Source organism: Cydia splendana, chromosome 7, assembly GCF_910591565.1.
Source record: "Cydia splendana chromosome 7, ilCydSple1.2, whole genome shotgun sequence".
In the NCBI taxonomy this organism is placed as follows: Eukaryota; Metazoa; Arthropoda; class Insecta; order Lepidoptera; family Tortricidae; genus Cydia; species Cydia splendana.
The window spans coordinates 1,892,274-1,919,047 of NC_085966.1; the positions used below are offsets into that span (position 1 = coordinate 1,892,274).

Sequence of the window (26,774 nt, forward strand, 5' to 3'; positions counted from 1 at the left end):
CTCAATTTAAATCTCAAAAAACATAAATCTCGCTTACGAAGTTTCGAAGTGCGGTTAGTATATATACAAATTAGAGTGTATAGTAAGTGTACTTGCTTCGGCAGTACATATACTAAAATTGGAACGATACAGAGAAGATTAACAACAGCTGCTGCCTAGCCTAGGGCCTTCATGTGGATACAACCAATGCCTACCGTAGTGTAATTGTAATATTTATCAGCAAAGGCCCAACGTCGTATTACACAACCACTTACTTAACGTAGGGTAACTGTAGGACTCGTAAACAAAAGCCCATTACATAATTAGACTGTAGGCACACTATAAATTACACAACTATTTACCTACGGTAGTATTGTAAGAATCCTACACAAGGCCCAACGTTAAAGTTACAATGTTGGCCCTTTGTGGGACAAGCTGTGTTGGGCCTTCAACCTGGTGCACGACTACCTACCGACCTACCTGACTTGCCGTTGGGTAATTGTTGAATTTGCAAACAGAAGCACAACGAAAAAATTGCCCTTTTTTATTTTTTTGCAGTTGGCCCTACAGCAAACCATACGGCCAAATGTAACAATTAACCAACCATCAAACAAATGTGTATAGGCCCAACCACGGCCCAACCAAAACCACCACCGTTGAATAATTGTATGATTTATTTAAATAGGCCCAACGAAAAAATTACTCTAATGGCCCTCTGTTGGGAATCTTCGGGAGGGCCTTTGTCGAGGGCCCTCCAGCAAATCGTACGGCCAAATGTAACAATTAACCAACCATCAAACAAATGTGTATAGGCCCAACCACGGCCCAACCAAAACCACCACCGTTGAATAATTGTATGATTTATTTAAATAGGCCCAACGAAAAAATTACTCTTATGGCCCTCTGTTGGGAATCTTCGGGAGGGCCTTTGTCGAGGGCCCTCCTGCAAATCGTACGGCCAAATATAACGGTTGCCCAACTAATACGTAAACAAAGGCCCAACAAAATCCCTACAAGAAAATGCTATTAGGGCCGTTTCATATTTAACAATTTTAACACATAGATATCAGTGAATGAACATGGATCAAAATGATATAAAAATAATAAAATCATTTATCCATATATATACATTATTTGATAACTTTATGCGTTTTCATTTTGAGTTTTAGTCGTGTGTCGATAGATGGCAGTCAATTTACAGTGACTACAAAATTTACAATGACAGGACCCCTCTATTCTTTTTGCTAATATCTAATAAAATATCTTGACAAGTCATTTGACAGCAACCCTGAGTCACACCAACTAAAATAAGTGTGATAAAATTAAGTTTTAATCTTATTTCCCTTTGATTTTTATAAGTACCTATTATTATTATTTATTTCCAAATATGCAAGTTTAAAGTTCTAGACCAAAGCACTTACATACTACAATAATTAACATTAAATTACATTATATTAATACATGCATGTCAAAGAATAATTCAAATCTTATTTCTAAAATATGTACAGCCATATTATAAAATTACATTATAAATAATTTACGAGTTAACATAATAAGAAATCATTAATTTTATTTTATTTAAGTAAGTCAAATATAATACCATCATAATCATATATATAAAATTGAAAAACCAGAACGGGATAAAAAACGAGGGAAGAAGCGAGATGGCGCCTTACAAATTTCTAAAAAAGTTTTTGACACGTTTCTCAAATACGACGCACGTATGATAAGAAAAAACTGTTCTAATCTATTATCTAAGTATGAGAATATAACTAGAGCATAAAAACTATCGCTTTCGATGCGTATTTAATTTACAATAAGCAAAAGAAATTTTCATAACATTCTTCATTTTACGACTATCGGCTATTTTCGGAAACTCTCGGTTGGTTTCGGTTTCGAACTTCAAATAACCAAAATTATGTTTGTTATGTTGGTATGCAGTGATTTCGGCCTTTTTCACTCGAAGTAAAATAAAAAGTGCTGTCAACCTCAACCTTTTACCTTAGTTTATGCCCATACGAGTGACATGCCATATAATGACTGATAATGACTTATCAATATCAATAGTAATTTGTATTTTGTTGTTTTAAATTTCTTTTTGAGTTATGTTATTCAGATTTACTTTCACAGCTTCGGCAAACAAATTCGTCCGGGGACCGGGCTGCCGAGATGGGCCAAAAATACAAAGTTGATAGCAAGTTATAATGTAGGTAGATAAAATTTAAGTGCATGTTCAGATATTTTTGAGCGAAACGACCTGGTGAAAATAAGCAAACGTACAGTCAGCAGTCGGCCAAATATCGTAATATAACTCTGTTGCTATAGAAATAATGATGTGTTCCGATATACTGGCGGAATACTGAGAGACAAAAGTGGCTAAGCTTACATTGGCTCGGACATTTAGAGAGAATGGGAGAGGATCGTGCCGTGACGAGAGCGTACTTGGGACAACGAAATGGGAGACGCCCAATTGGACGTCATAGGTACCTACCGCTGGAACGACGTAGTTGCTCGAGATCTGCTTATCCTCGGCCATGGGGACTGGCGAGAGCTATCGCAAGACCGAGAAACATGGTGTGTTTTGTTTTGTCTTTTCTCGGAGGCCAGGATTCACATAACCGTAGTAAGTAATGTTAGTATTCAGAAAGAGAAATGGGGAGTACGTATTACGTTTGTACCAAAAGGCGATTTATGGGCGGTGGTCGTCCATATTCGTCTTAAGGCGGATATTAATCTAATGAACGTTTTTGCAATTAGGCTTATAAAAATAAATAATAATTTTGTGTTGAAACGAGTTTTAAATAAATAACTACGTAGATGAAAAAGTATAATTTTGCCTTTTATCAAATCACATAATTTTTTTCAGATATTTTGCGTATTAAGTTATCCAAATAACGGGTACAAATAAGAAATCCCTATCACCGTTATGAACCCTGGCAGGGTTGACACACACTTTATTTCATTTACGCGAGCGGAGCTGCGGGCCCGTCTAGTAATATATAAATCATGTCAAGTTTGAATTAATTGTCTACCTATATTGCCCTGCAATTGCCAAGATACAGCCTAACACGTCTCACGAAAACACCCATACTGTCGTGGAATATATCTGCATCAGCAACCTGCATGTACAGATTGTTCAGCACAGCAGAAGTGCTCTACGCCTACGCGTGCGTAAGTTTCGCTGAGCCAATGAGCATAAGGTACGGTAGTTCTTTAGGGCCCCGGCCAATTATTGACAATCGTGTGTAGAAAAAGCCAAAATAATTGAAACATAAATAATGCACGGAAATGAAAACGTTACTATCGATTGGCGTTTTCCTAAATCAAAAATCCTATACAATATTATATTACTCATGATATTCATGATACTCAGCCGACGATTCTTACAGGCCTTGAATGAATGAATGAATGAATGATTTATTGCGTGTATGGTAAATTCAAGTAACAATAGCAGGTGCAATTGCATATTACAAAATAAATTAGTAGAAATGTAGTGTATAAGGTCGCCATCAGATATATCGGAGCGGCCAAGGTGTTCACAATATCTGAACACGCGCTCTAACGCCCTGACAATAGAGGCGTGTTCCGATATTTGTGAGCACCTTGGCCGCTCCGATATATCTGACGGCGACTGTATATTCACTTAAATGTTATATAATACCAATCGAAATCTGAAAATCCTAATTTAGGCAGCAAAGTGTGTCATTATTATTGAGTTATCAAAACAACACAAATGGTCGGCGAAGCTTTGGCGGTATTGGTAGCGAACAATGAGTCACTGTGAGTTACAATGTGAGTCTAATTAGTTCTAATGACTACTTTGATATCGTATCGCTGTTCATTTAATTTAATAATAGAAGCTGTAAACATTCTGCTTCAATTTACAAAGCCCTTTTCCCAAAGGTAGTTTTTATAAACATTACTCTACACAGTAAATAAAAACTACCTTATCGTCTGATTCAATTCTTCTTCTTCGTTACACTCTTCACGAAGAAACGAACGAACGAGAGATTTTACAATGAATGAAATTAAAGTTATGCTTCGTTTAATTTCCTATGTAACTGTTTACATGTACCTATGTCACTGTACGTATGCAGCGTTAAGATTACTCATAATCAAAACATACTAAGTAATTATATTAGGGATAAAAAATATAGAAACCATAAAATGAGTTAAAAAATCACAACTAAAATTGTTCAATAGCAACAGCCTGCCTTTCCTGGTGTAAAGGTGCCCATGATGCTTGTGGCACTAGCACGCTGGATTACTATGGACAGACTTTGCATCAATAACGACTCGGAGAGGAAATCTTTCCCCTTCTAACTAGGTCGCCAAGTCACTTACAAGACGCTTAAATTGCATATGAAGTTTTAACATACAGGATGTTTGGTACATCGTTTGTCAAATTAAAACGGCAGATAGGTTGAGTCATTTGCTATCTTCACAGGCCTAGAAATTTTTAATTTTCCGCACTTTATTTTTTTCAGCTCTATGCCAGTTTTTCGTAAATTAAAAATTTTTACTTGCGCAGTAGTAAAACAAAACATGGCCAATTTTTTTTTTCTAGGCATGAGTAACAATACTGCCGTTTTAATTTGGCAAACGATGTACCAAACACCCTGTATAATAATTAGCAAACTTTTATGATTAATAAATCTTTATTAAATAACCCGAAACTCAGGACAGACTTCCGTCGTGCCGGAAGATAGTGATAATACTTGTATGACTCACAGCCGAACAGATAACCGTGAAAACCGTAATGACGTTACAGTAAAGAAATAGATAGGTACCTAATAACTAAATTACTTAAAACTATAAATGTTAACTTTATTAAAACCTCGATCGATGTCTTTATTTTAATTTTATTTTATTGGGTACCTACACTAAATAGATACCATTCAATTTCATCATAGTCTAATAAAACATGGTCTTCTATTCCCAGAGTGACACAGGCCTACGTCACAATAACATGGCCGCTATATATAGCGCTATCGCATATTATCATATAGCCCTGTCGCATGATGACGTAGGCTTGTGTCAGTTAGGTGACCTAGAAAAACATGGCCGCTATATATAGCGCTATCGCATATTATCATATAGCGCTGTCGCATGATGACGTAGGCTTGTGTCAGTTAGGTGACCTAGAAAAGACGGGAATGGAGTACCAGGCGGAGTATATTATTATACCATGGTTACAGTAAAGAAATAGATAGGTACCTAATAACTAAATTACTTAAAACTATAAATGTTAACTTTATTAAAACCTCGATCGATGTCTTTATTTTAATTTTATTTTATTGGGTACCTACACTAAATAGATACCTTTCAATTTCATGAAAAACATACATAATAATATAAAGGTCCACCAGATGCAAAACCACTGGACACAATTTGTTTTACAATTTTATTGAGCGCAAATGTTACATACATCATTATAACAATACCATATCACAGCTACTGTGAATAACATCAGAGAACACGTAAAGGGGCCCGCTGATTAACAATCCGCCAGACGGTATCGGCCTGTCAGTTAGAACAAAAGTTTGACAGTTCCGAACAACTGACAGGCCGATACCGTCCGGCAGACTGTTAATCAGTGGGCCCCTTTACAAACTGAGCATTATAATATAAGAGAGTATAGTAATGAACTTTACATTTATTAAAGATAAACATTAAATTCACAAATGAAACAAACTTAAACAAACAAACTTATCGCAACAAATGTCAGCATTCCATGAGAGAAGATGATATCAGACTCTAATGTTATGTTTCATATATTTACAGGCAGAACCGGAGCTAGTGTGCTGCGATCTGTACAATTGGGACGACGATACAGAAGCCTGCGTACCAGACTGCGAACACGGATGCATACACGGAACATGTGTCGCTCCGAACCATTGCGTGTGCGCACCACCCATGATCCTGCACAACAGCACCACCCCTAACACCTGCTTACACCCCGTCTGTGATCAACCTTGTATTAACGGAAACTGTACAGCTAACAACCAATGTACTTGCAATATAGGCTTCAAACCAATAGATTTATACACCTGTGTTCCTCACTGTACCAACTGTAGTAACGGTGATTGCGTCAGTCCGAATGTCTGCAACTGTCATAGAGGCTATACTAAGAAAGATGGTAAATGTACGCCTCAGTGCAAAAGTGACTGTAGATATGGATACTGCTCGGAACCTGACAAATGCACTTGTAATGATGGATACGAATTAAAAGGTGATAAATGCGAGCCTATGTGTGAGAGCTCTTGCCAAAATGGCAACTGTATAGCACCGAACACTTGTGAATGTAAACTGGGATATGTAACAAAGAATGGACATAAAGATATATGCATACCTAAATGCAGTAGCAATTGTAATAATGGATACTGCTCTGAACCTGGTAAATGCACTTGTAATGATGGATACGAATTAAGAGGTAACGAATGTCGGCCAGTTTGTAAGAAATCCTGCCAAAATGGCGACTGCATAGCACCGAATAAGTGTGAATGTAATGAAGGATTTGAACCTAAGAATGGACATAAAGAAATATGCATACCGAAATGTAGTAGTGGTTGTAGCAATGGATACTGCTCTGAACCTGGTAAATGCACTTGTAATGATGGATACGAATTACTAGATAATAAATGTCAGCCAGTTTGTAAAAAACTTTGCCAAAATGGCGACTGTATAGAACCCAACAAGTGTAAATGCAAAGAAGGATATGAACCTAAAAATGGACATAAAGAAATATGCATACCTAAGTGCAGTAGCGATTGTAAACATGGATATTGCTCAGAACCTGGTAAATGCACTTGTAATGATGGATACGAATTACGGGGTACTAAATGTCAGCCCGTTTGTAAGAAACCTTGCCAAAATGGCATCTGTACAGCACCGAACACTTGTGAATGTAAAATAGGATATGAACCTAAGAATAGACACAAAGAAATATGCATACCTAAATGCAGTAGCGATTGTAGCCATGGATATTGCTCAGAACCTGGTAAATGCACTTGTAATGACGGGTACAAATTAAATAACAATAAATGTGAGCCAGTTTGTAAAGAACCGTGCAAGCATGGAAATTGTGTAGAACCAGATACATGCAAATGTTTGAAAGGATTTGAAGAAGCTGGAGACACCTGCTCGCCTAAATGTGATTTATGTACTAACGGAGTCTGCAAAGCTCCTAACACGTGTGAATGCAACAAAGGTTACAATCATACAGATAAAGGTTGCGTCCCGATATGCGAGAAAATTTGCGTTAATGGCTATTGTTCAGCTCCAAATGAATGCACCTGCAATACTGGATTCACTCAAGATACATTAGATTCTTCCATTTGTTACGAAAATTGCGGTCCTGATATGGATTTGATCAATGGAACCTGTGTTGTGTCTCTTCCGTAAGTATTAAGAGCACATTGGCTCCCTTTTTATTTATAGTTTTCAACAAAGTTATTTTTCTGATGTAATTATCCTCGATTTACAGCATGAATTAAGTTCATCAACTAAAAAATATCAGCGATTTTTACAGAACTGCATAAAAGTTAATGTAAGATATCAGAAAAGAAAAGGGTATTTTTGCCCAGATATTTTGTAGTTTGAATATCTCTGTGCTGGTTGTAGACGATACTTTGAGTACTTATTCTTTTACCAATGTTCATGATGAAATATGGCAGGAATGTAGTTCATAATAAATTCAGTTTTTAATTTTGAATATGAGAAGGATCTGCGTGTAGGTGAAGGAGATAGTGGGCTCAAAATATATGAAAATACACTTGGCCTTGGTTATAGTCTTAAAAATACTAATTTGATCTTTTATTTTTTTTTCAGACCAAATCCGGAAATGTCATCAGGAACGGGGTAAGTTTACTAACCTTATCATTAGTGGAAGAGGTGTACTCTTAGAAAAACATGCTGTTATATTGTCGCTGTACGCCACGTATAATATGTGGTTTTCAAAAGTTTGAAAATACAGTTATTGGGGGTCATCCATTAATTACGTCACACGTTTAGGGGGAGGGAGGGGGTCAAGAAAATGTGACATATTGTGACATGGGGGAGGGGGGAGACACAAACTTTGTGACGTCACTTTAACTTCATCAGTAACCGAAGTTTATTTTTTAATTATTTTATTCGCTGTACATTTAAATAACAAGTTTTTAAAACGATAATCGTTTTTATTCTTTTAATTTTCTTTCCTAAGCAGTTTTGGGTTATAAAATTACTAATATTTATATCGTCAAAAATATTTTGATAAAATATTAATAATACTTAGGTACTTACTTAATTCGATTTGGCGATTTCGTAGAAAAAATGTGACGTCACACTAGGGGGGAGGGGTTTGCCAAATGTGACCAAATGTGACAAGGGGGGGGGGGGAGGGGTCAAAAAACCTAGAAATTCGTGTGACGTAATTAATGGATGACCCCTTGCCATGAAAATATGAAGCCGTACGCTCGGAGCCTTTTGATGAATTTATTTAAATTAAAACAATGCGTAGTTTTCTTAAAATATGGTTAAGAATATTGCCCAAGAAAATAATCAACGATTTATTAAATGATTTATTTGTTCCTGAGTCATGGTTGTTTTCTATGTATTTAAGTATTTATATATTATATCTATCGTTGTCTGAGTACCCACAACACAAGCCTTCTTGAGCTTACCGTGGGGCTTAGTCAATTTGTGTAAGAAATGTCCTATAATATAATAATATAATATAATATAATATTATATAGCAAGTCCGCAAGAAGTTTTAAACATAATATATTCGTTAAAAAATAGTAACAGTACTGGCTATGATGGAATATGCACCAAAGTCATAAAAAGAGTTGCACATATATTGGCATACCCTATCAGTTATATTATAAATTTGTGTATAGAACAGGGCATCTTTCCTGAAAAGTTGAAAATCGCAATTGTGCGACCTCTCTTTAAAAAAGGGGAAAAAGAAAATATGGACAACTACAGGCCAATTGCACTTCTTCCTATTTTTTCTAAAATTATTGAAAAAGTGATTTGCAATCGAATTAGCTTGTATTTTGAATCTAATAACCTATTTGCGCAAGAACAGAAGGGATTCCGCAAAAACAAGTCAATTAATATGGCTATTTTTGATTTATTACAAGTAATAGTGACAAATATGGATAAAAGACAACCAGTTTGCGCTCTATACATGGATTTAACCAAGGCATTTGACTTAGTTGACCACAATATTTTAATGCAAAAGTTATATAGCTATGGAATACGCGGCAATGTCCATGACTTGCTAAGGTCATACTTATCTGATAGGAGACAAGTAGTACAAATAGATTACTTAAGTTTAAAAACGAGATGCGAAGTTACTCTTTCATCAAAATACAGAGAAATTAGTCGTGGTGTTCCGCAGGGAAGCGTATTGGGTCCATTATTATTCCTCATCTACATAAACGATCTGCCACAGGCTGTTGACTACCCAATGGTTCTCTTTGCCGACGACAGCACGGTTATATTGACTGGTGAAGATCCACAGACATGTGAAGTCAATATAAATAATACATTGGAATTAATAATAAATTGGTTAAATTGCAACAATCTACATATAAATTTAGAAAAAACTAAAATTATGAATTTTTACCAAAGAACGAATAATATGATTAATAATATAACTGTGACATATAATAATAATATAATTGAGGAAACTGATAATACGAAATTTTTAGGATTAAATTTAGATAATAAACTGACGTGGAAAACCCAGATTGACACTGTATGTAAGAAGTTAAATAGTTTTTCATATGCATTGTATAATTTAAATAAAGTTGTAAGTCAGACTGAGGTACTTACTGCCTATCACGCATATGTAACAGCTACATTGCGTTATGGTATCATGTTCTGGGGTAACTCAACTGAACGAGAATTGGTGTTTATGGCTCAAAAGAAGTGTCTGCGTTCTGCTTGTGGACTAAAGATACCTGACTCATGCAAACCATATTTCATTAATTTGAAAATATTAACTGTGCCATGTTTGTATATTTTTGAAATTGCTATGTATGTCAAATTAAATATTAATCAATTTCCTTCTTATAATAGTGCGCGACAGGGACACAAAATTTCATATCAGCAATCAAAAACAGCCTTGCGTGCAAAAAGTGTTTATGGCATGGCACCCAAATTGTATAATAAGCTACCTAAATTCATAAGAGAATCCGAAATGCCTTTATTTAAGAAATATTTGTTGGACTTTTTGGTACAAAATGCTTTTTACTCATTGAAAGAATATTTAGACTATATGCCGCAATTTTATAGTATAATGTAGTATTTAAATATCGTGACTGTATTATTTTTGCATGCTGCATGGTAGGTCATAAGAATCTAGTCATAGTTTTTAGGTAATATTCAATATTTCTATGCCTATTCAGGCAGGATGTGCTGTTCAGAAATTGTATTTTACATCTTTATTGTACCGCATTCAAGAAATAAATAAATGATTATGATTATGATTATGATTTTATTGAGCCGGCAGGAGCCACCGAGTTGATTGCTTAAATTTATCTGGCAGATATATGATTGGTTTGGAATTAAAGTTTTGTAAAGCAATCAGCCAATCAGTCTAGAATAGACCGCGAGTCGAGTCAATGTCATGATAAAAACTGATAATTAATATTTGAGGATTAGAAAGTCTCCCTAACAGGAATTCGAAGTCTACATTGTAAAAAAATGGCCGCCATCTTTATTTCTTCATTTTTGGCTTTCGAGTCGACTCAATGTCTTATCAATTTAAAGTCGGTTACGGTGTTCATCATCATCATAACTTAATAGCTTTGCTCTTGTCGGTAGAGTAATTTTCCAATCCTTTCTTTCCTGGGCTAGTCTTTTGATTTGCTCGTACGATGCTTTTTCACTCGGCTGAACTAAGATATTTGATTCGAGGCTTTCCACTTCATCTTTTCAATCCTGCTTTCCAGAATGTTTCTCTGAATGTTTCTTGTTCTCTGTTTGGCTCGAGGGTTAACTGGTAGAGAATGCCTTCTGGCATTAAGTTCGCCTTTTGTACAATTTTTACTGTGCAATAAAGTTTAAATAAATAAATAAATAAATAAATGTTTAGAAAATGTTGTCATTTCATATCAGGTGTCTACCTCTCCCATTCCTAATAGTATTTAATAAGTAAGTTTCGGTTTTAATATTTCCTAATTATTTTATATGTTTGTAGGCTGGCGAGTATGCAGATGACATGGATTGTAGGAGGAGCCGTACTTCTACTACTGATCGTGCTAGTACTGGTGGTGATAAGCCGCCTCTATGCTAGGAAATTACCACAGAAGACACCTGAAGATGGTACCAGTCATTCGTTTACTTCTATATGAAAATCTTGAATTTTTAATGATTTAACAGCATTAATGATGCAACTTGCATGTATTCAAAGTTGCATGCAATCAAAGTTTCCATCCGGGAGGTTGTGGTGGAAATAAAATACGATTGTAGTATTCGTAGTATTTAGTGATTCGATCGTTTCCTCTTTCCGGTATTTTGATCTATCCTTTTTCTATTCTCTAGCCACCCAGAGGCCTATTAAAAGGCCTCCAGTTCCATTTTAATTTGAATCTTTGTTTTGACAAATCAAATTTGCATTTGTCTTGACAGTTTTGATGTCTTGGCGTATTTTTTTCTATTATAATTTTCAGTGACATATTTTAACTTGCAGGTCCCTACGGCAGCGTAGCGTACACCGTCCCGAACACCTTATTCCGAAAAGACGATCTCATCGAAGAAGAGGAAACAAACGATGCTCTCTTGGACAGAGGAACCAGCGCTGTTTAGTTCTTACATAGTTTTAAATCAGCCATACTCAACCTTTTCTATGAGGGCCACAACGATTTGCCTTGTAGCACCGAGCCACAATATTAATTTGCTTAAAGGTGATCGGATGGCAAGGATCTATTGTGGGTTACCTGGCGGGCCACCTAAAAAGCTGTAATCAATCATAATCATAATCTTAATCATCATAATGTAGGTTGAGTATCGCTGTTTTAAATACTTACAGATGTGCATGTTGCGGAAAGTTACGAAATTCTTGGAAAATCAGTAAAAAAATCGCCAAAAAATATAAAGGAAGTTTTTGTTTAAGAAAAGTCAAATTTCCCCAACTATTTTTAATTGTGGACTTTTTGCAATTACTGAAATTTTCCGCCAGCACCTCATTTGTTCTACTTACTCAATTGTAACCTCCAAGATGGTACAAATCGTATAGCAATAAAAAAAAATTAACTCCCTTGCGGCGGTATGGCGGCCATTTGGAACCGTCCGAAGAGTATGGCATGGTGATGTCCATGAATGGCTGCTCGACGATGATCACCTGTGCAAAAATTAGCTTGGCACAAATGGTTGAATTGTTTTTTTTTAATTAATGTGTTCGCCTCAGTATGGCGGGTTGTAAGTCACACCGGAGAAGTATGGCATTACGCTACCGCCTACTTCTTTTTTATGGACTATCGGAAAATACGAGGATTTTTGTGGAACAAATCGTTCGACACTCGTATTTTATCCGACACGTTCGACTAACGCCCACGCGATTGGGCCGCCGGTACCAGCGCTATGACCATCATTTTTCTTTCCTTCATTACATGCTTAGACCCCTGACGAACCGCCATACTGGTACAAATGACCCAGTAAAATGTGTCACTATCTCCCGGTCTATTACCCCACTTGAAATGAAATAAGGCAAAATTAAGGTTTACACTTTACTGTTTTGGTTAATGTTGTATTTTGGTCTAGTCAAATAAGTATCATCCAATTCTGTTCACGTCTTCACTATTATTAGATACTACCAACTACATTAACTTTGTACTACCAAATACTTTTGATACATATACTTACAAATATTTACTTCACTATCGGCAAAGAGAATAGAGGGGAGTATAGAGGGGTCCTGTCATAGTAAATTTTGTAGTCATAGTAAATTTACTGCCATCTATCGACACACGACTAAAACTCAAAATGAAAACGTATAAAATTATCAAAAATATGTATATATATGGATAAATGATTTTATTATTTTTATATCATTTTGACCCATGTTCATTCACTGATATCTATGTGTTCAAATTGTTAAATATGAAACGGTGTCGTCACGCCATCTAGCCGAGAATAGGCCAAAGGTGTGTGCGCCATCTATCCGAGAATGACTTTTTCTTGATTTCCGAGGCACGTTTTTTCCTTAGACTTTATTCATCTTATACGAAGTTACATATGTCTTTGCTATCGGTAAAGCATACCTATGGTGAAACGAAATGAAAAAAAAAATGGTGTTGATAGCTTACAATAGTTACTTATGTAAGTACCTAGATATTATTAATTTAACAAAGGAGACACGATCTGATTCAATGATTAATAAAGGAAGATAAATAAAATTTAATTTTGACACTGAGTTTTAATACATGTTACCTACCCTATGGATTTCAAAAACGGTGTTTGCAATATATTTTTTTAAAATATTATAATGCTAAGAGCGTATTACAATACACATTTATATTACACATTTATTCATCATTAATACCGGGACATAAATTGTATTACAAACACACAAAGGACATTGGCAGGAAACTTGTTAGGTAACTATAAGGGTAAGTTGCAAAAAATTATGTAAATGTATTATTCCATTATGGCATAGAGAAATATAAGTAAAGAAAGATTGGTAACTCCATGCAACAGTTTTCTTACCAAAACGCTTGTCATTTCGTAGTCGACATCTAGCGTGAAGTAGCGGAATTTATCAGTACTGCTAGTTGACAATAGATGTCTCGGCGTACGAAAACTCTAATGCTCAACAATTTTCAGCCAATATTATCACCGGATAAACCAAAAGTCTATTTTCAACTCCTTCTGTTTATAATATTAGTTGTAAATTGTTTTCTTCTTCGTGGTCGTGACCTCATGTCTGAGGGACCCATAGTAGTATGGGTTATTCTTCCTACCACTGCTCTCCAGTCCTCTCGATATTCGGCCAACTGCATCGTTGCCTGGAGCGAAGTCTGGGTAATATTTTAGACCGCATTTGACCATCTAAATTGTTTTAGTGGTACATTTTTTTGTCAGTAGCGGCACTTGTGACATCTGGGTGTCAAGTAGCGGTACTAATAGTTCCCCTACTTGACGCTAGATGTCGATGAAATAGCTCGCGTTTTGGTACGAAAGCTGATGTATGGTGTTACTACCCTTTCTCTACTTATTTTATTTCTCTATGATTATGGTACGATAACTAAGCAGTTTTATTTTATATTTATTTTAGTAGCATTTAGATAAAAAAGGATATCCGTTTCCTTTTAAATGAGTACATAATTCTAAAAATATCACCTTACAGGAAAATGATTTATCCTGTAAGTGACATACGCCGCGGTGGTTGTGTTAAACGTAATTTAATTTCTATTGAATCAATTCTTAAATATTTTAAAATGTATACCGGATTCCTTTTCATAGTGGCTTTTGCTATCTTGGTAAGTCTTCTATCTTTATAATTTCAGTAGAATCTGCTTATTACGATCACGTTTATAATGTACGATATTCCGTGTAATATTGTGTGGCTGCGGGGTAAATGTGGTTTACGCCTTCACAATTCACATCGGGGCCTGCCGGCCTAGCCAAGGTGACAGTCGCTATCGCTTTGACAACGAAACGCTTTGTGTCTCTCAATCACTCTTTCAAATTAGTGCGACAGTGACAGTTGCGTTTCGATCGCTACGGAGCGTTATGTTGTCCACGGGGCCTGGTTACGCAATAAGCTCGAAAACATTACAAAAGGTAATCACGGTCCATATCCTGATCGATATAAGTCTAGTGAAACTAACCGTGAATCAATATCCGGGTCGATATAAGTGTATTAAAAATGAGATGTATTTATTTCAGGCCACAACTGCAGTCTCCGACGATTCTCTTTCGGCAACTGTAGATGGAAATAAGTAAGTTCATTTTTAACCCCCGAAGCAAAAAGAGGGGCGACGTTCGAGCCAATGTCTGTCTGTCAGTCTGTCTGTATGAGGCATCGTTGCTCTCCCACACCACTTCCAATAAAGATAAGAGAGGTAGCGTCCACGGAGGGAGTAAAGCGTCACCTAAACGGCCCGATTCGAACTTTAAGATACGACAATTAATACATCTCAGATAGATCTAGAAACGATATGGATTAGAAATGTCAGTGTCAAATGTGACATTTCCTCAAACAAAACTGTCACTTTTGACACTGACACATCTAATCCATATCGTTTCTTGATCTATTAATTGGCGTATCTTAAAGTTCGAATCGGGCAGATAGTCTGTATCTTTAGGAATTAAAAAAAAAAGTAAACTAACAATTTGTACATTTTCGGGTAGTTATAACATTTATTGGTTAACCAAATACAAAACCGCCCGGGTTTTCAACTACCCTCAACTGGCTTAAGGAGCCATTTGAGGGTATATTTTGTTTACTTTTATTTAAATACCTTAAGATACAGAATATAGTCACCGAATATCTAACTTATGATAAGCGTGTTTTGATTTAATAACATGTTTTGGATTAGATCTGGATTAGATAAGGACCTGCCAGTGTCAAAAGTGTTTTTGGTGCCAGTGTTTTTGGTTGATGAATGTCACTTTTGACACTGAGAGAACAGGCCCCGTAGACAACGTGCCAATCGCGAACGCTACGTAGCGAACGAAACGCAACTGTCACTGTCACACTAATGTGGAAGAGTCATAGAAAGGCGCAAAGCGATTCGACGGCGAAGCGCAAGCGATTGTCACCTTGGCTAGGCCGCCAGATCCAGATCTAATTCTCAACCTGTTATTAAAATCAGAATACGCCTGTCTGTTAAATAAAAATATTTGTTTACAGAATGAGCATACCAACAGATGATCTGTGTAGAAAAGCAGGGTATGTATATCAAATAAAATAATTTGGGGCATTATCTATGAAAAGGGACCTTATTGTCGATGGCGTTTACGCCGCACAGCGTCGCGCGGCATTGTATTTATATCGGAGCATCGTTCATAATGGCGTAAGCGCCATCGACAATAACGCAGTTATCAAAGATAACGTCACATTTTAATCCTAAAAGTTGACCCTAGAGGGACCAATATTTGTCTTTTATTTACATTAGGTATAACATAAGAAGAGGTCTAGAATTTTGGGGGTGGCTTTGATCGGTTAAATCCCAAATAGAAATTAAGTTTCTTACTTGATAAAACAACGCAACACAGGTAATTGTGTTTGGGTTTGTTAGAATTGTCTCGATCGAGAATACATGCAAAGAAAAGAGCCAGCGATAAAACCTTGTATCAAAATATAAATTATGGCAAAAAATGTTTTGTATACAAAAAATGTCAGTTACAACAAGTCTGCCTACGACCCAAAACGTCTAATACCCATTTGCACCATTCCACTAACCCGGGGTTAACCGGTTAAGCAGCAAACTTGCCGTTAACCTAGTGTGAAATTGTACTGGTAACCATGGTAACTCTATGTTTAACCGGTAAACCCCGGGTTAGTGAGATGGTGCTAGTGGCGCTAAGAAAAGTTTCACATTATCGTGTAACTATTTTGTCAGCAAACTCGAAACGACTCTGTCAAAATCAGGGCTTGGTAAAGTTCTCCAGCCATTCCACAAGCGCCAGCGTTTGAAAGAGACTTTAATAGTATATTTCCTTATTTTGCCTGTAGTTAGTTATTTATTAAGACCGGAGTCCTGCGACTCCTCTGCAGAATCAGAGTTAGAAATATCCATGGTATAATAATATACTCCGCCTGGTACTCCATTCCCGTCTTTTCTAGGTCACCTAACTGACACGGGCCTACGTCATCATGCGACAGCGCTATATGATAATATGCGATAGCGCTATATATAGCGGCCATGTTGTTGTGACGTAGGCCCGTGTCACTCTGGGAATGGAAGACCATGTTTTATTAGACTATGGAAATATCCAATACTTACCTCTAAACGAACAATTCTTGTTTATTTATGTATATGTCGCAGTCAAAAGTGTGAACTGGTCAAAAGAACTTTTAACCGACAAAAACAGGCAAAACTGCTTTTGACTGAACATGTTGGTCAAAAGTAGTTTTACCTGAAAATCATACCTATTTCTGGCAGCAGTTTCGTTTTTAGGGCGTAGCAAAAAAAAATAACCCTAACCTACCTATCTCTGGGAACAGTTTCGTTTTTTGGGCGTAGCAAAATAAAAATAACCCTAACCTACCTATCTACCTACCTACTTTTGACTGATAGTAACAGTCACAATTACTATTAACCAATGATTTTCAGGTAAAACTACTTTTGATCAACATGCTCAGTCAAAAGCAGTTTTGCCTGTTTTTGTCGGTTAAAAGTTCTTTTGACCAGTTCACACTTTTGACTGCGACATATATATTTCGGGGATCTCGGAAACAGCTCTAACGATTTCGATGAAATTTGCTAATATGGTTTTAGGGGTTTAAGGGGGTGATAAATCGATCTAGCTAGGTCTTATCTCTGGGAAAACGCGCATTTTTAAGTTTTTATATATGTTTTCCGAGCAAAGCTCGGTGTCCCAGATATTCATACTTTATTCAATATAAGAAATATATTTATAAATCCTTTCAGGTTTGTCAAAAACTCCAATGTCGCCACAAAACACGCCGCTGCAGAAGGCACAAATCAAGCTGCAACGTAAGTACAACTCAACCAATAATTAATAGGTAGGTAATAAGTAAGGTATGGTATGTGTGTTATTTTGTTGCTTCATAAATAACACACATAATTATAATAATATTTATAAGGCTGATACCAATACCAATAAAAAGAAAGAAAAAAATGCTGATACCTAAATAAATTGATAAATATTTGAATCCAAATGTATAAAAGGGATTAAAAAATAAATAAAATATACTTACTGATTAAACTTAAACTTTCTTGAATGATAAGCCCAGCGATCGAATGAAAGGATATATGTTTTATCATAATATAGGTAGGTACATTAACATTGTTTATAATATGTACTTTCTCTTGCAACAATTAACAACTTTTGGGCTTAAAATATGCCTTTTCTAAAGAACCCCGCACAAAATAATCGGTAATAGCCGTTCGGTCGATTTGGCTGTTTTATAGCAATCGAAATATTGGCTGCTAGTAACTATAATACTTATGTGCCTTTATTTAGGACACTGGGTTTTTTATTATATCTGTCGGCGGCCGATCGAAAGATCAGGCAGATTGTGAAATTTCTAGGCATACCGTGAAACTTGAAAATCTATGTCCCGTTCTAGGTACAGTTTGCCCTTCAGGGCTTCTAGAGCAACCTATCTATCCTATCCTATCTATTGGTTTAATGTGACTACCGTGAAAACATTACCATCTGCCTAGAGATGGGTAGTGAGTAAATACTCACGGGTAAATACCGAGTAAATACTCAGTATTTACTCAATATACCCGTATTTACTCATTTATACCCAAATTGGTGGGTATAAACTATTTAGAGTGCTGAAAGGGGCATATAAATTTGAAATATAGGTGTATTTTGTAAGCCGCTACTGGATTAAGTACTCAAAATTGTAAGAAATGTATTTTTAAGAGGGGCACTCCATACATGTAACTAATTGTCACAAAAAAAAATCTCAGAAACCACCAACGTGTTGCACATCATTAAATGGGTCTTTAAAAATAACTGGAATGTTTCTAAGAACATTTTTGTATAAATTGAATATTTTTGGAAATAAACCGTTTCGAAAGGCCAAAATAATGTTTATCTCTCTATAACTTTCGAACCAAAGTTCAGAAAAAATATGAAAACATATCGGGAGATTAGCCGTATAATAGAGTACAAAAAACAATATTTTGAACATCATCGGTTGAGCCATTTTTGAGTTTTCTTCAAAAAACCCTTAATAAAAGGTCGTAAGTGCCGTGTAAACACGCACTTTTGCGCGACATGCAGTTATCTAGAACATCGATAGAATTTAAGTACAGTAGAGTCCGGTTATAACGACGCCCAAGGGACCGCTGATATTACGTCGTACTAACCGGACGTCGTACAAAACGAACTGCCAATTTTAATATATTTTTTTAATCAAAATAATTACATCATTTTGTATACTTATTCGATAATCAAAGAAAAAAACATTTCTTTTAAAATATTTATTTACGTTAGTATTACGACACCTTGTCTTAAATGGAGAGACTTGTGTGTTTAGATGAAGCCACTTTTCAAGGTACCTACGCGTACTCACTCGTCATCCGCAAATTACTCGAATCCCGTAAAATATAAAATCGTCATTCTTGGGGATCTAATCAAGATGACGTGGTTTTATCACACAGTTCCTATGGCCACCTCCTGTGTCCATCATCAGATCAGCTCGAAGGTACTTACCTACCAAAATATGTATTGCATTGTCACCCAACTTACATAATTATGTATGTTAAGTTTAAGCTCAATTGAATAATGGGAATTGGGTTTTATTTAGTTTGCAAAATTACGAAAAGTCACATGACTATTTCATCTTGCTCCGTATAGGCAAAAGAGGGAGCGGAGTTGGGTGCGCGGGACGGAGTAAGCTTCTTACCAACAATTTATTTGTAAAATCTACGTCGCTCGTCGTTGTAACCGGACTTGACGGACGGATTTTGAGTCAATTTCCGTCGTTAAAAGCGATCGGTCGTTATAAGCGGAGTCGTAATAAACGGTTGTGCTTTCATAGTAACTTGTACTAAAACCAAACAAGTGCCTATACTTTCGTCGCTATAAGCGGTTGGTTGTTATATGCGGAGTCGTACTAACCGGACTCTACTGTACCATATTTTTAAAGTAAATACCTTCTTATTTAAAACATAATTGTTAACTATGCATTATCACAATTTGCCTCTCACTAATAATTACCTTTTTTTCCTAAATTAAGCGTCCTATATGCTTTTTATTTTATAGATATTGTTAATACACGTTAGCACTCCTCAATAAAAGACAATTATGTTATTAAATCTCACTTTTTGAATATTTTATAAGAAATCGTTTTTACCCACCTAAATGAGTAAATACGGGTATTTATCGGGTGCTTTGAGTAAATACCGAGTAAATACTCAGTATTTACTCACCCCTACCCATCTCTACATCTGCCTGATCTTACGATCGGCCGCCGTCATATCAAACGTCCTAAAAATTTTTTTTTTCAGTGGCAGCAAAGATGAGCCAGCGATGTCCGTTACGGCCATCATTCTGACGGTCCTCGGCATAATGGTCGCGATCCTCGGAGCGGGGTTATTCGCCCTTTACTTGCATAATAAAACGAAAGTTAACTAAATAATAAATATACGTAATTGTATACTGTAGTTTTTATTTCCCTCCTGAATTCACAGTGTCCACTCCGATATTGGATGTCGGATGATGACGGCATCATATACTTTTTTTTTGGTTAAAATTTTCTTTTCAACAATAAACATTTAATTCATAAATAAATAACTATAAAAAGCATTTTTGTGGTCGAATCCAAAGTCGAGTAGGTTTTTACCGGCCGGCCTTCCCATTTTACTCTTCTTCTATACTTATTAAATAGATTAAAAAAACGTTGCTGTAAGTGCTAATTTAAGATATTAATAATAAATAATTATTGAGCAATATCCAGCGTTTTTGTCCACGAGTGTCCAACCAACCAGTGAGTATACTGTAGAAGTACAGACGCAATTAAAAAATAAAATAATTTAAAAATTACTTATTTCAGACTTTAAAATCCATATCTCGTTAGTGTCACTTATACTCGGAACCCTATAAACTAAATGTTAAACGGCTTTTTACATTATTATTTTGCACTCCCTTTATTAAAATTATTTTAAATGATACTCATGGAGTACACGGCGCGCTCTTCACCAGCACACCCCGGACACTGGCGACCAAATGTATGAAACAAACGCGTTCCTACGCACACAGTCTAAGCTCGTGTAGGTGAACGCGTACCATGCTTGTGTGAGTGCTTTGTGAGTGAGATAAGACGTGCTAGGGTTTCCGCAATTTTGTTGTCAAGTTCGATGACCTCAATGACTCAACACTCATTGCGCGAATTAGGAAGAAATAAGAATCGTATCATGTTGTAAGGGGTTGTGCACAAATCACGCGAGGTGTTTTCGGCTACTTTTTGACCCCCCCTCCCCCCACACAACCTCACGTGTATTTTTTTGATTTTTTTTCATTCGACCTAATTTTAAGAATTGTATAAAAGTAGGTAATTGTAATTGTATTGTATATAGAAAATCTTGTTTATTTTTCTATTTTCGTTAAATAGACTCGCTATTTTGAAGTGCAGAGTGAAGATTTTTGTTTAACGAAACCGAGAAAAAGTATCTACTCATGTGGTAGGTGTTTTTTTCATAGTTTCGTTCACTGTAGAAAAATACACGTGAGGTTTCCTTATACCCCCCTCCCCCAACGTGATCTATCGTGATTTTTTCGTGACCCCCCCCACCCCCTATCGAACCTCGCGTGATTTGTGCACAAGCCCTAAGGTATCTAAGCTCGATTTATACAATAGTTTCCTATTTTGAATCAGTATAAACGAAGTAACAAAATTTTTGTAAGGTAATTCAGGCCACCAAAATATTACGTAAGTTGAAAACATGATTTTTTGTTCATATAGATATTGTGTTGTTTTCAGTGTGTTCTGATAGGTTTTGTAAATATTTGTTTAATATTTGAATATTTTACGTGGCCTCCGCTCTGCGCACCGCGTCGTCGCGTCCTTGCCAGCCGGTAACTGAGAGGTAACCGAGAGCGGGTGGGCGGCACTTTCAACGGGAGGCAGGGAGTGTCCATACTGTACGTTAGTACTATTTATTATACGTTAGTACTATTTATTATACTGTGCCACCAGTGAAGGCGAATCGTTGCTCCGTGAAGAGGATCCTCGAAAATTGGATCGAAACATGTCGGGCTATTCGACTTATTAACCTTTTCGACGCCGTGTCAAACACAAAAGCTGTCACTCGGACGCCACGTCACCCAAGTGTAAAAACTGAAATTGAACTTTATGCATATGCACGTAGGTCTATGTTGCTCTGTGGTCTGTGACCGATTATTCGGTCTTTGGCGTTGAACCTGCGGTGCGGATATTTCGGTCATTGGCGTCTAAAAGGTTAATACGTGAGTGACCCGTTTCAAATAATTTTAAAATGTTTGAGTCTCACCTCACGTTTTATAGTTAAAATTGAACTCCCCTTATTATTTTTACTGACCATTGTACCATAGTTACTTATCGACCCGGTACTTTAATGGATAATTTTCAGTGCCAAGAGTCAGCGTGTTAGGCCCCGGGGGCCTAGCCAAGAAAATCCTACATCGACAAACGCCAAACGAAAAGTAAAATCTATCGGTATGACAGATGCTATGGAAAGTCTCGTAACTATTTCCATACAGTATTTAAGTTTCAATTTGTCATTTTCTATCAACGATTTGTCATCTTGGCTATGCCCCCAGGTCTTTAAATAAATAAAATAAAAAAGTTTTATTTGCCAAAAAGTCGACAAGTTTTTCTTAACCTATGATGATCTGATAGCCATGACTGCTACACTAGGCTATGCCTAGGCTATGTCTGTCTTCTCAATACGCTCCCGAATCCCACATGTGAAAAGGCCTTACTAAAATATGGGTTTTAAAACCATGATAATAAATACATGGCGTTACAGGAAAATTAATTATTTCGGCCGCGGCAGTCGTGGTTTCAACACACGTTGTATATCGCGAAATATTTTGTGTAATTTTTAAAAATGTACACCGCCCACCTTTTCGTCCTAGCTTTTGCTATTTTGGTAAGTTTTATTTCTATTTGTTAATTTAGCTGTAGACATTATTTGTTTCTAGCTTAAGTTTGACTTTTGATACGAGTTCTTCATTTCCCATTACGTTGTTACATTGCAATTAAGCGCCACTTGCACCATTCACTAACCCGGGGTTAACCGGTTAAACCTGGAGTTACTATGGTTACCAGTATACGGTTTACGGTGGTCACTAGTGACGTGACTTTTAGCGCCACTTGCACCATCCGTTAAACCGTTAATCTAGTGTCACCATACCACTTAGTGTACTGGTAGTACTAGTACCATGAATGTTGATAAAATAGGTATTTTTTTGATAATTAATTAATAATTAACAGGAATAAACTAATTGTCATTTAAATTAGCGTTCCCCGTTAGTTTAAGGAAGCCTTGTCGGTAAATGTGGTTACTAGGGTGGTCCTTATTTCGCCGAAGTTATTAGATTTTAAGATTTTATGTTAATTTGCACATTAATACACACTGACTCATCGTCCCACAACAAAAAATGGAAATAAAAAATTAGAAAATAATACATTTTGTATGGAGTCTCCTTTTCAAAATGTGGTAGCAACCCCTAAAATGTATTAAATTAAAAAAAAATAATGTTTGTTAGTGGTAGATTTTACATTAAGCGGGTGCCCCGTAGAAGAATATAACTTAGACGAAATTAAGGACCACTCTAGTGGTTACCTACTGTATCACGACTTAAAAATCGTCATATAGGTACTTAAATAAAAATATTCCACTAAACGATTTTTTTAATGATTAACATGCTGATGTAATTTTTTTTTAGGTGTCGACAGCTGCCTCTGAGGATTCTATTTTAATCAAAATCAATGGAGAATCGTAAGTTAACGCTTCTAAAGAGTCTCAAGAAACCCACAAAAAAGCCTTCTTGTTTTTGGGGTTTGGGATTTTTGAGGTTATAAGTAGTGTACGGACAAGTGGTGGCATTTTGAACAGAGCGGGAAATGGAGTCGTTATTATCTACTAACTTTTTATGATTGAATGAATCAATTCAAAATTTATATGATATTTACTTTACTTATAAAATCTATTTCTCTTGCTCTCTCACATTCAATCAATATACTTTTTAACCATATACAACAACCTTAATTAATTACTGGCCAAAAACTTTATAAGCTGTAGATACGACAAAATAATTTGATGTTGTCGATTTAGACAACTGTTTGCTATATTTGTTGTTGTAATACGCTAGGCTAATAATTGAAAACAGCACGACAGCAGAAATGTAAATGAAACAATATGAATGACCCACCAGAATCGTCAATTTTGAAGTGGATTGAACCATACGATAATCTTGTATATAACGATAACAATAGCGTGTACCTACTGTATATCATGTGAAATAATTGTGTTAGCACAATTAGGTAAACATCGCTACAGATACTTGAATAAATAAATAAATAAACTTTGGCACTACTTGAATAAGAATTAAAAAGTGTAATAAATATGTTTTCGAAAAATCATTTAATCGTTATTCATCAATCATAAAATGCACCTAGGCGACTCCATTTCCCGCTCTGTTCAAAATGCCACCACTTGTCCGTACACTAGACTTATAAGATAATGAAATTAATTGCCTTCACTCTTATCAGTTTAAAAGTATAATATACCGACTTTCAGTATATACATATTCCATAGTCAGTAAAAATAAGAACAAAAAAAAACTACAGGTACTCATCCTTTTCTTTTGGGTGCTAGTATTAGTGTAAAACAAAGATAGTATGATGCTCTCTGTCTGTTTGAAATGATACAGTCCTTTGACAAACTATACCTACTTATTGCAATTTGAATTCAAAATTTGTTTTCAGAATGTCCATGCCTACAGATGAGTTATGCACAAATGCTGGGTAAGAAAAAAAGTAATGCACATAAAATATACTTCATTTCATTGATTTATAACAAACAATAATGAAAACATGTCACTTTGTATGTACATTTTCTGTTGAGTGTATAGCCTGTCTACTTTTCTAAGATCAAGTACGCCTAGTAAATACTGTGGCGAATTTAAAATCGGACAGGCTATAAGTAATTTCGTGTTTTGTTTTGTGAATTTAAGAAAGAAGTTAGAAAAAATAAAAATATAAATCATTTGTTTCATTAATATTTACAATCAATATTAGTTTAGATACAATAGAAATTCCGGAAGCGAAGGACACAGCGAAGGCCACCTTCTTACTTGTAGAGCCATAAGCGCGTGTCACATATTTCTGTATTATATTATTGATATAACACAGCTTAGCTGGTTTTAAGGCCATCCAGCGTCATTAGAGGGTAAATTAAAATGTAACGTCTAATGTGCTAGCTTAACTATGAACATTGCATTTTATTTTAGTTAGTATACTATATTTTGTTCACCATTAAAGAAAAGGGGTCAGAGGAACGAATTTTTTGACGTGATAACGTCTTATAAATCGATGAACACCGGTAGCATGCACGAAAAAGTGTCACGTTGTGGACATATCTCCATGGTAACGTTGTGGACAGATCTCCATGTTAACGTTGTGGACAGATCTCCATGGTAACGTTACGGCCACTTATTCATCCATGTTTTCTTATGACGACTTTACAGACAAGTGGGTCTTTTTTTGTGTTTATATATGTACCTACACAAATTATTAAATTAGGAAATAATAAAAAAAACATTCTTGCAGGTTTGTCAAGGACCCGAAGCCAAACACACCAAAACTCGCTGACCCCACAACGACTTTCAAACCCCCCAACCACACCACCACAACTTCACCTACCCACGCCCCCAAACATGAAGCCTCTACGTAAGTAAATAAATAAATATATATTAATAGGACATTTTTTCAGTGGTATTACTAATATAAATTAATAACTAGCTTATTAAATCTAAAATAGGCCCTTGAGGCATTGTTCCAAGGATGCTGGCGGCAATTCCTCGCTGTATCGCAATGCTGATACGTTGTGCGAGGTAGCCGCCAGCTCTTCGGTCACCAGTTACGTCAACCAGACGCTTCGCGATTTGTGCGAACAACTTATGCGCGCTGGGCTCCCATGGACCTAGAGTTTCAACTCCAAATGGTACAAAATGGTACTCTCTACCGAGGCTCTTATATTTGTCACCTTTTAAAATTTCGGCGCTTTCCGCCGCCCCGCCCGCTTATACATTAGTCCGTTGGAGGTGGGACGGTGCCAGTGTGTCTACGCAGGTAGCATCCCACACTAACATCCGTCCCAAGCTCCAAGGAACTAAGGACACCCCATAGTTAATTAATTTAATTATAGTAAAGTTCAGCCTAAATAAAAATGTAACACTGCTAGGCACACACACACCTCAGTCATTCACTCTTGACAGAGTGATCGTGGTTGTATAATGAGACGTATCTATCGTGGATAACGCAGCCCTCGCAATGCGCCTCCACTTGCCACGGTCTTCAGCGTTACGGGAACACTAGGCACAGGCCTTCTCTAAATAAATATCCTTGTTTTCAGAGGCAACGGGATGTCTACAGTAGACATCGTGCTGACAGTACTTGGCGTCACCGCTGGCGTCCTCCTCCTGGCTTTCTTAGTGAATTACATGTATAAGAAACAGAAAACTCAATAAATACACACTGTAAAATATAGTTTGACAAGCCGTTCCCGTCAGTAGAAAAAGGCGGTAAATTAAAAAAAAATTGGTGCGAAGGTCCCATAGAAAATTTGGAATTCGCGCCTTTTTCTACTGACAGAGTGCGTTTAGTAGTTAGTAATAGCAAAAAGAATAGATAGTATAGAGGGGTCCTGTCATTGTAAATTTTGTAGTCACTGTAAATTTACTGCCATCTATCGACACACGACTAAAACTCAAAATGAAAACGTATAAAGTTATCAAAAAATGTATATATATGGATAAATGATTTTATTATTTTTATATCATTTTGATCCATGTTCATTCACTGATATCTATGTGTTAAAATTGCTAAATATGAAACGGTGTCGTCACTCCATCTAGCCGAAGATAGGCTAAAGGTGTGTGCGCCATCT

General features: G+C 36.2%; 3 protein-coding genes across 3 annotated transcripts; all 3 read left to right on the top strand.

Annotated features, from left to right (window-relative positions):
* The first annotated feature begins 5,726 nt into the window (after window positions 1-5,726).
* Window positions 5,727-12,108, top strand: LOC134791995 (multiple epidermal growth factor-like domains protein 10). The gene is made up of 4 exons (XM_063763105.1): window positions 5,727-7,379; window positions 7,810-7,839; window positions 11,171-11,295; window positions 11,663-12,108. The coding sequence occupies exons 1-4, from the start codon at window positions 5,740-5,742 to the stop codon at window positions 11,776-11,778; spliced, it is 1,911 nt and encodes a 636-aa protein (XP_063619175.1). The 5' UTR covers window positions 5,727-5,739; the 3' UTR covers window positions 11,779-12,108.
* A 2,237-nt stretch (window positions 12,109-14,345) lies between these two features.
* Window positions 14,346-20,256, top strand: LOC134792284 (uncharacterized). Its single transcript, XM_063763553.1, has 5 exons — window positions 14,346-14,450; window positions 14,860-14,912; window positions 15,827-15,865; window positions 17,571-17,636; window positions 20,130-20,256. The coding sequence occupies exons 1-5, from the start codon at window positions 14,409-14,411 to the stop codon at window positions 20,254-20,256; spliced, it is 327 nt and encodes a 108-aa protein (XP_063619623.1). The 5' UTR covers window positions 14,346-14,408.
* Window positions 20,257-22,649: 2,393 nt separating this feature from the next.
* On the top strand, window positions 22,650-26,418 carry LOC134792024 (uncharacterized). The gene is made up of 5 exons (XM_063763145.1): window positions 22,650-22,751; window positions 23,551-23,603; window positions 24,593-24,631; window positions 25,436-25,555; window positions 26,241-26,418. Exons 1-5 carry the CDS (start codon window positions 22,710-22,712, stop codon window positions 26,353-26,355), a joined length of 369 nt encoding a protein of 122 aa, XP_063619215.1. The 5' UTR covers window positions 22,650-22,709; the 3' UTR covers window positions 26,356-26,418.
* Window positions 26,419-26,774: the final 356 nt, after the last annotated feature.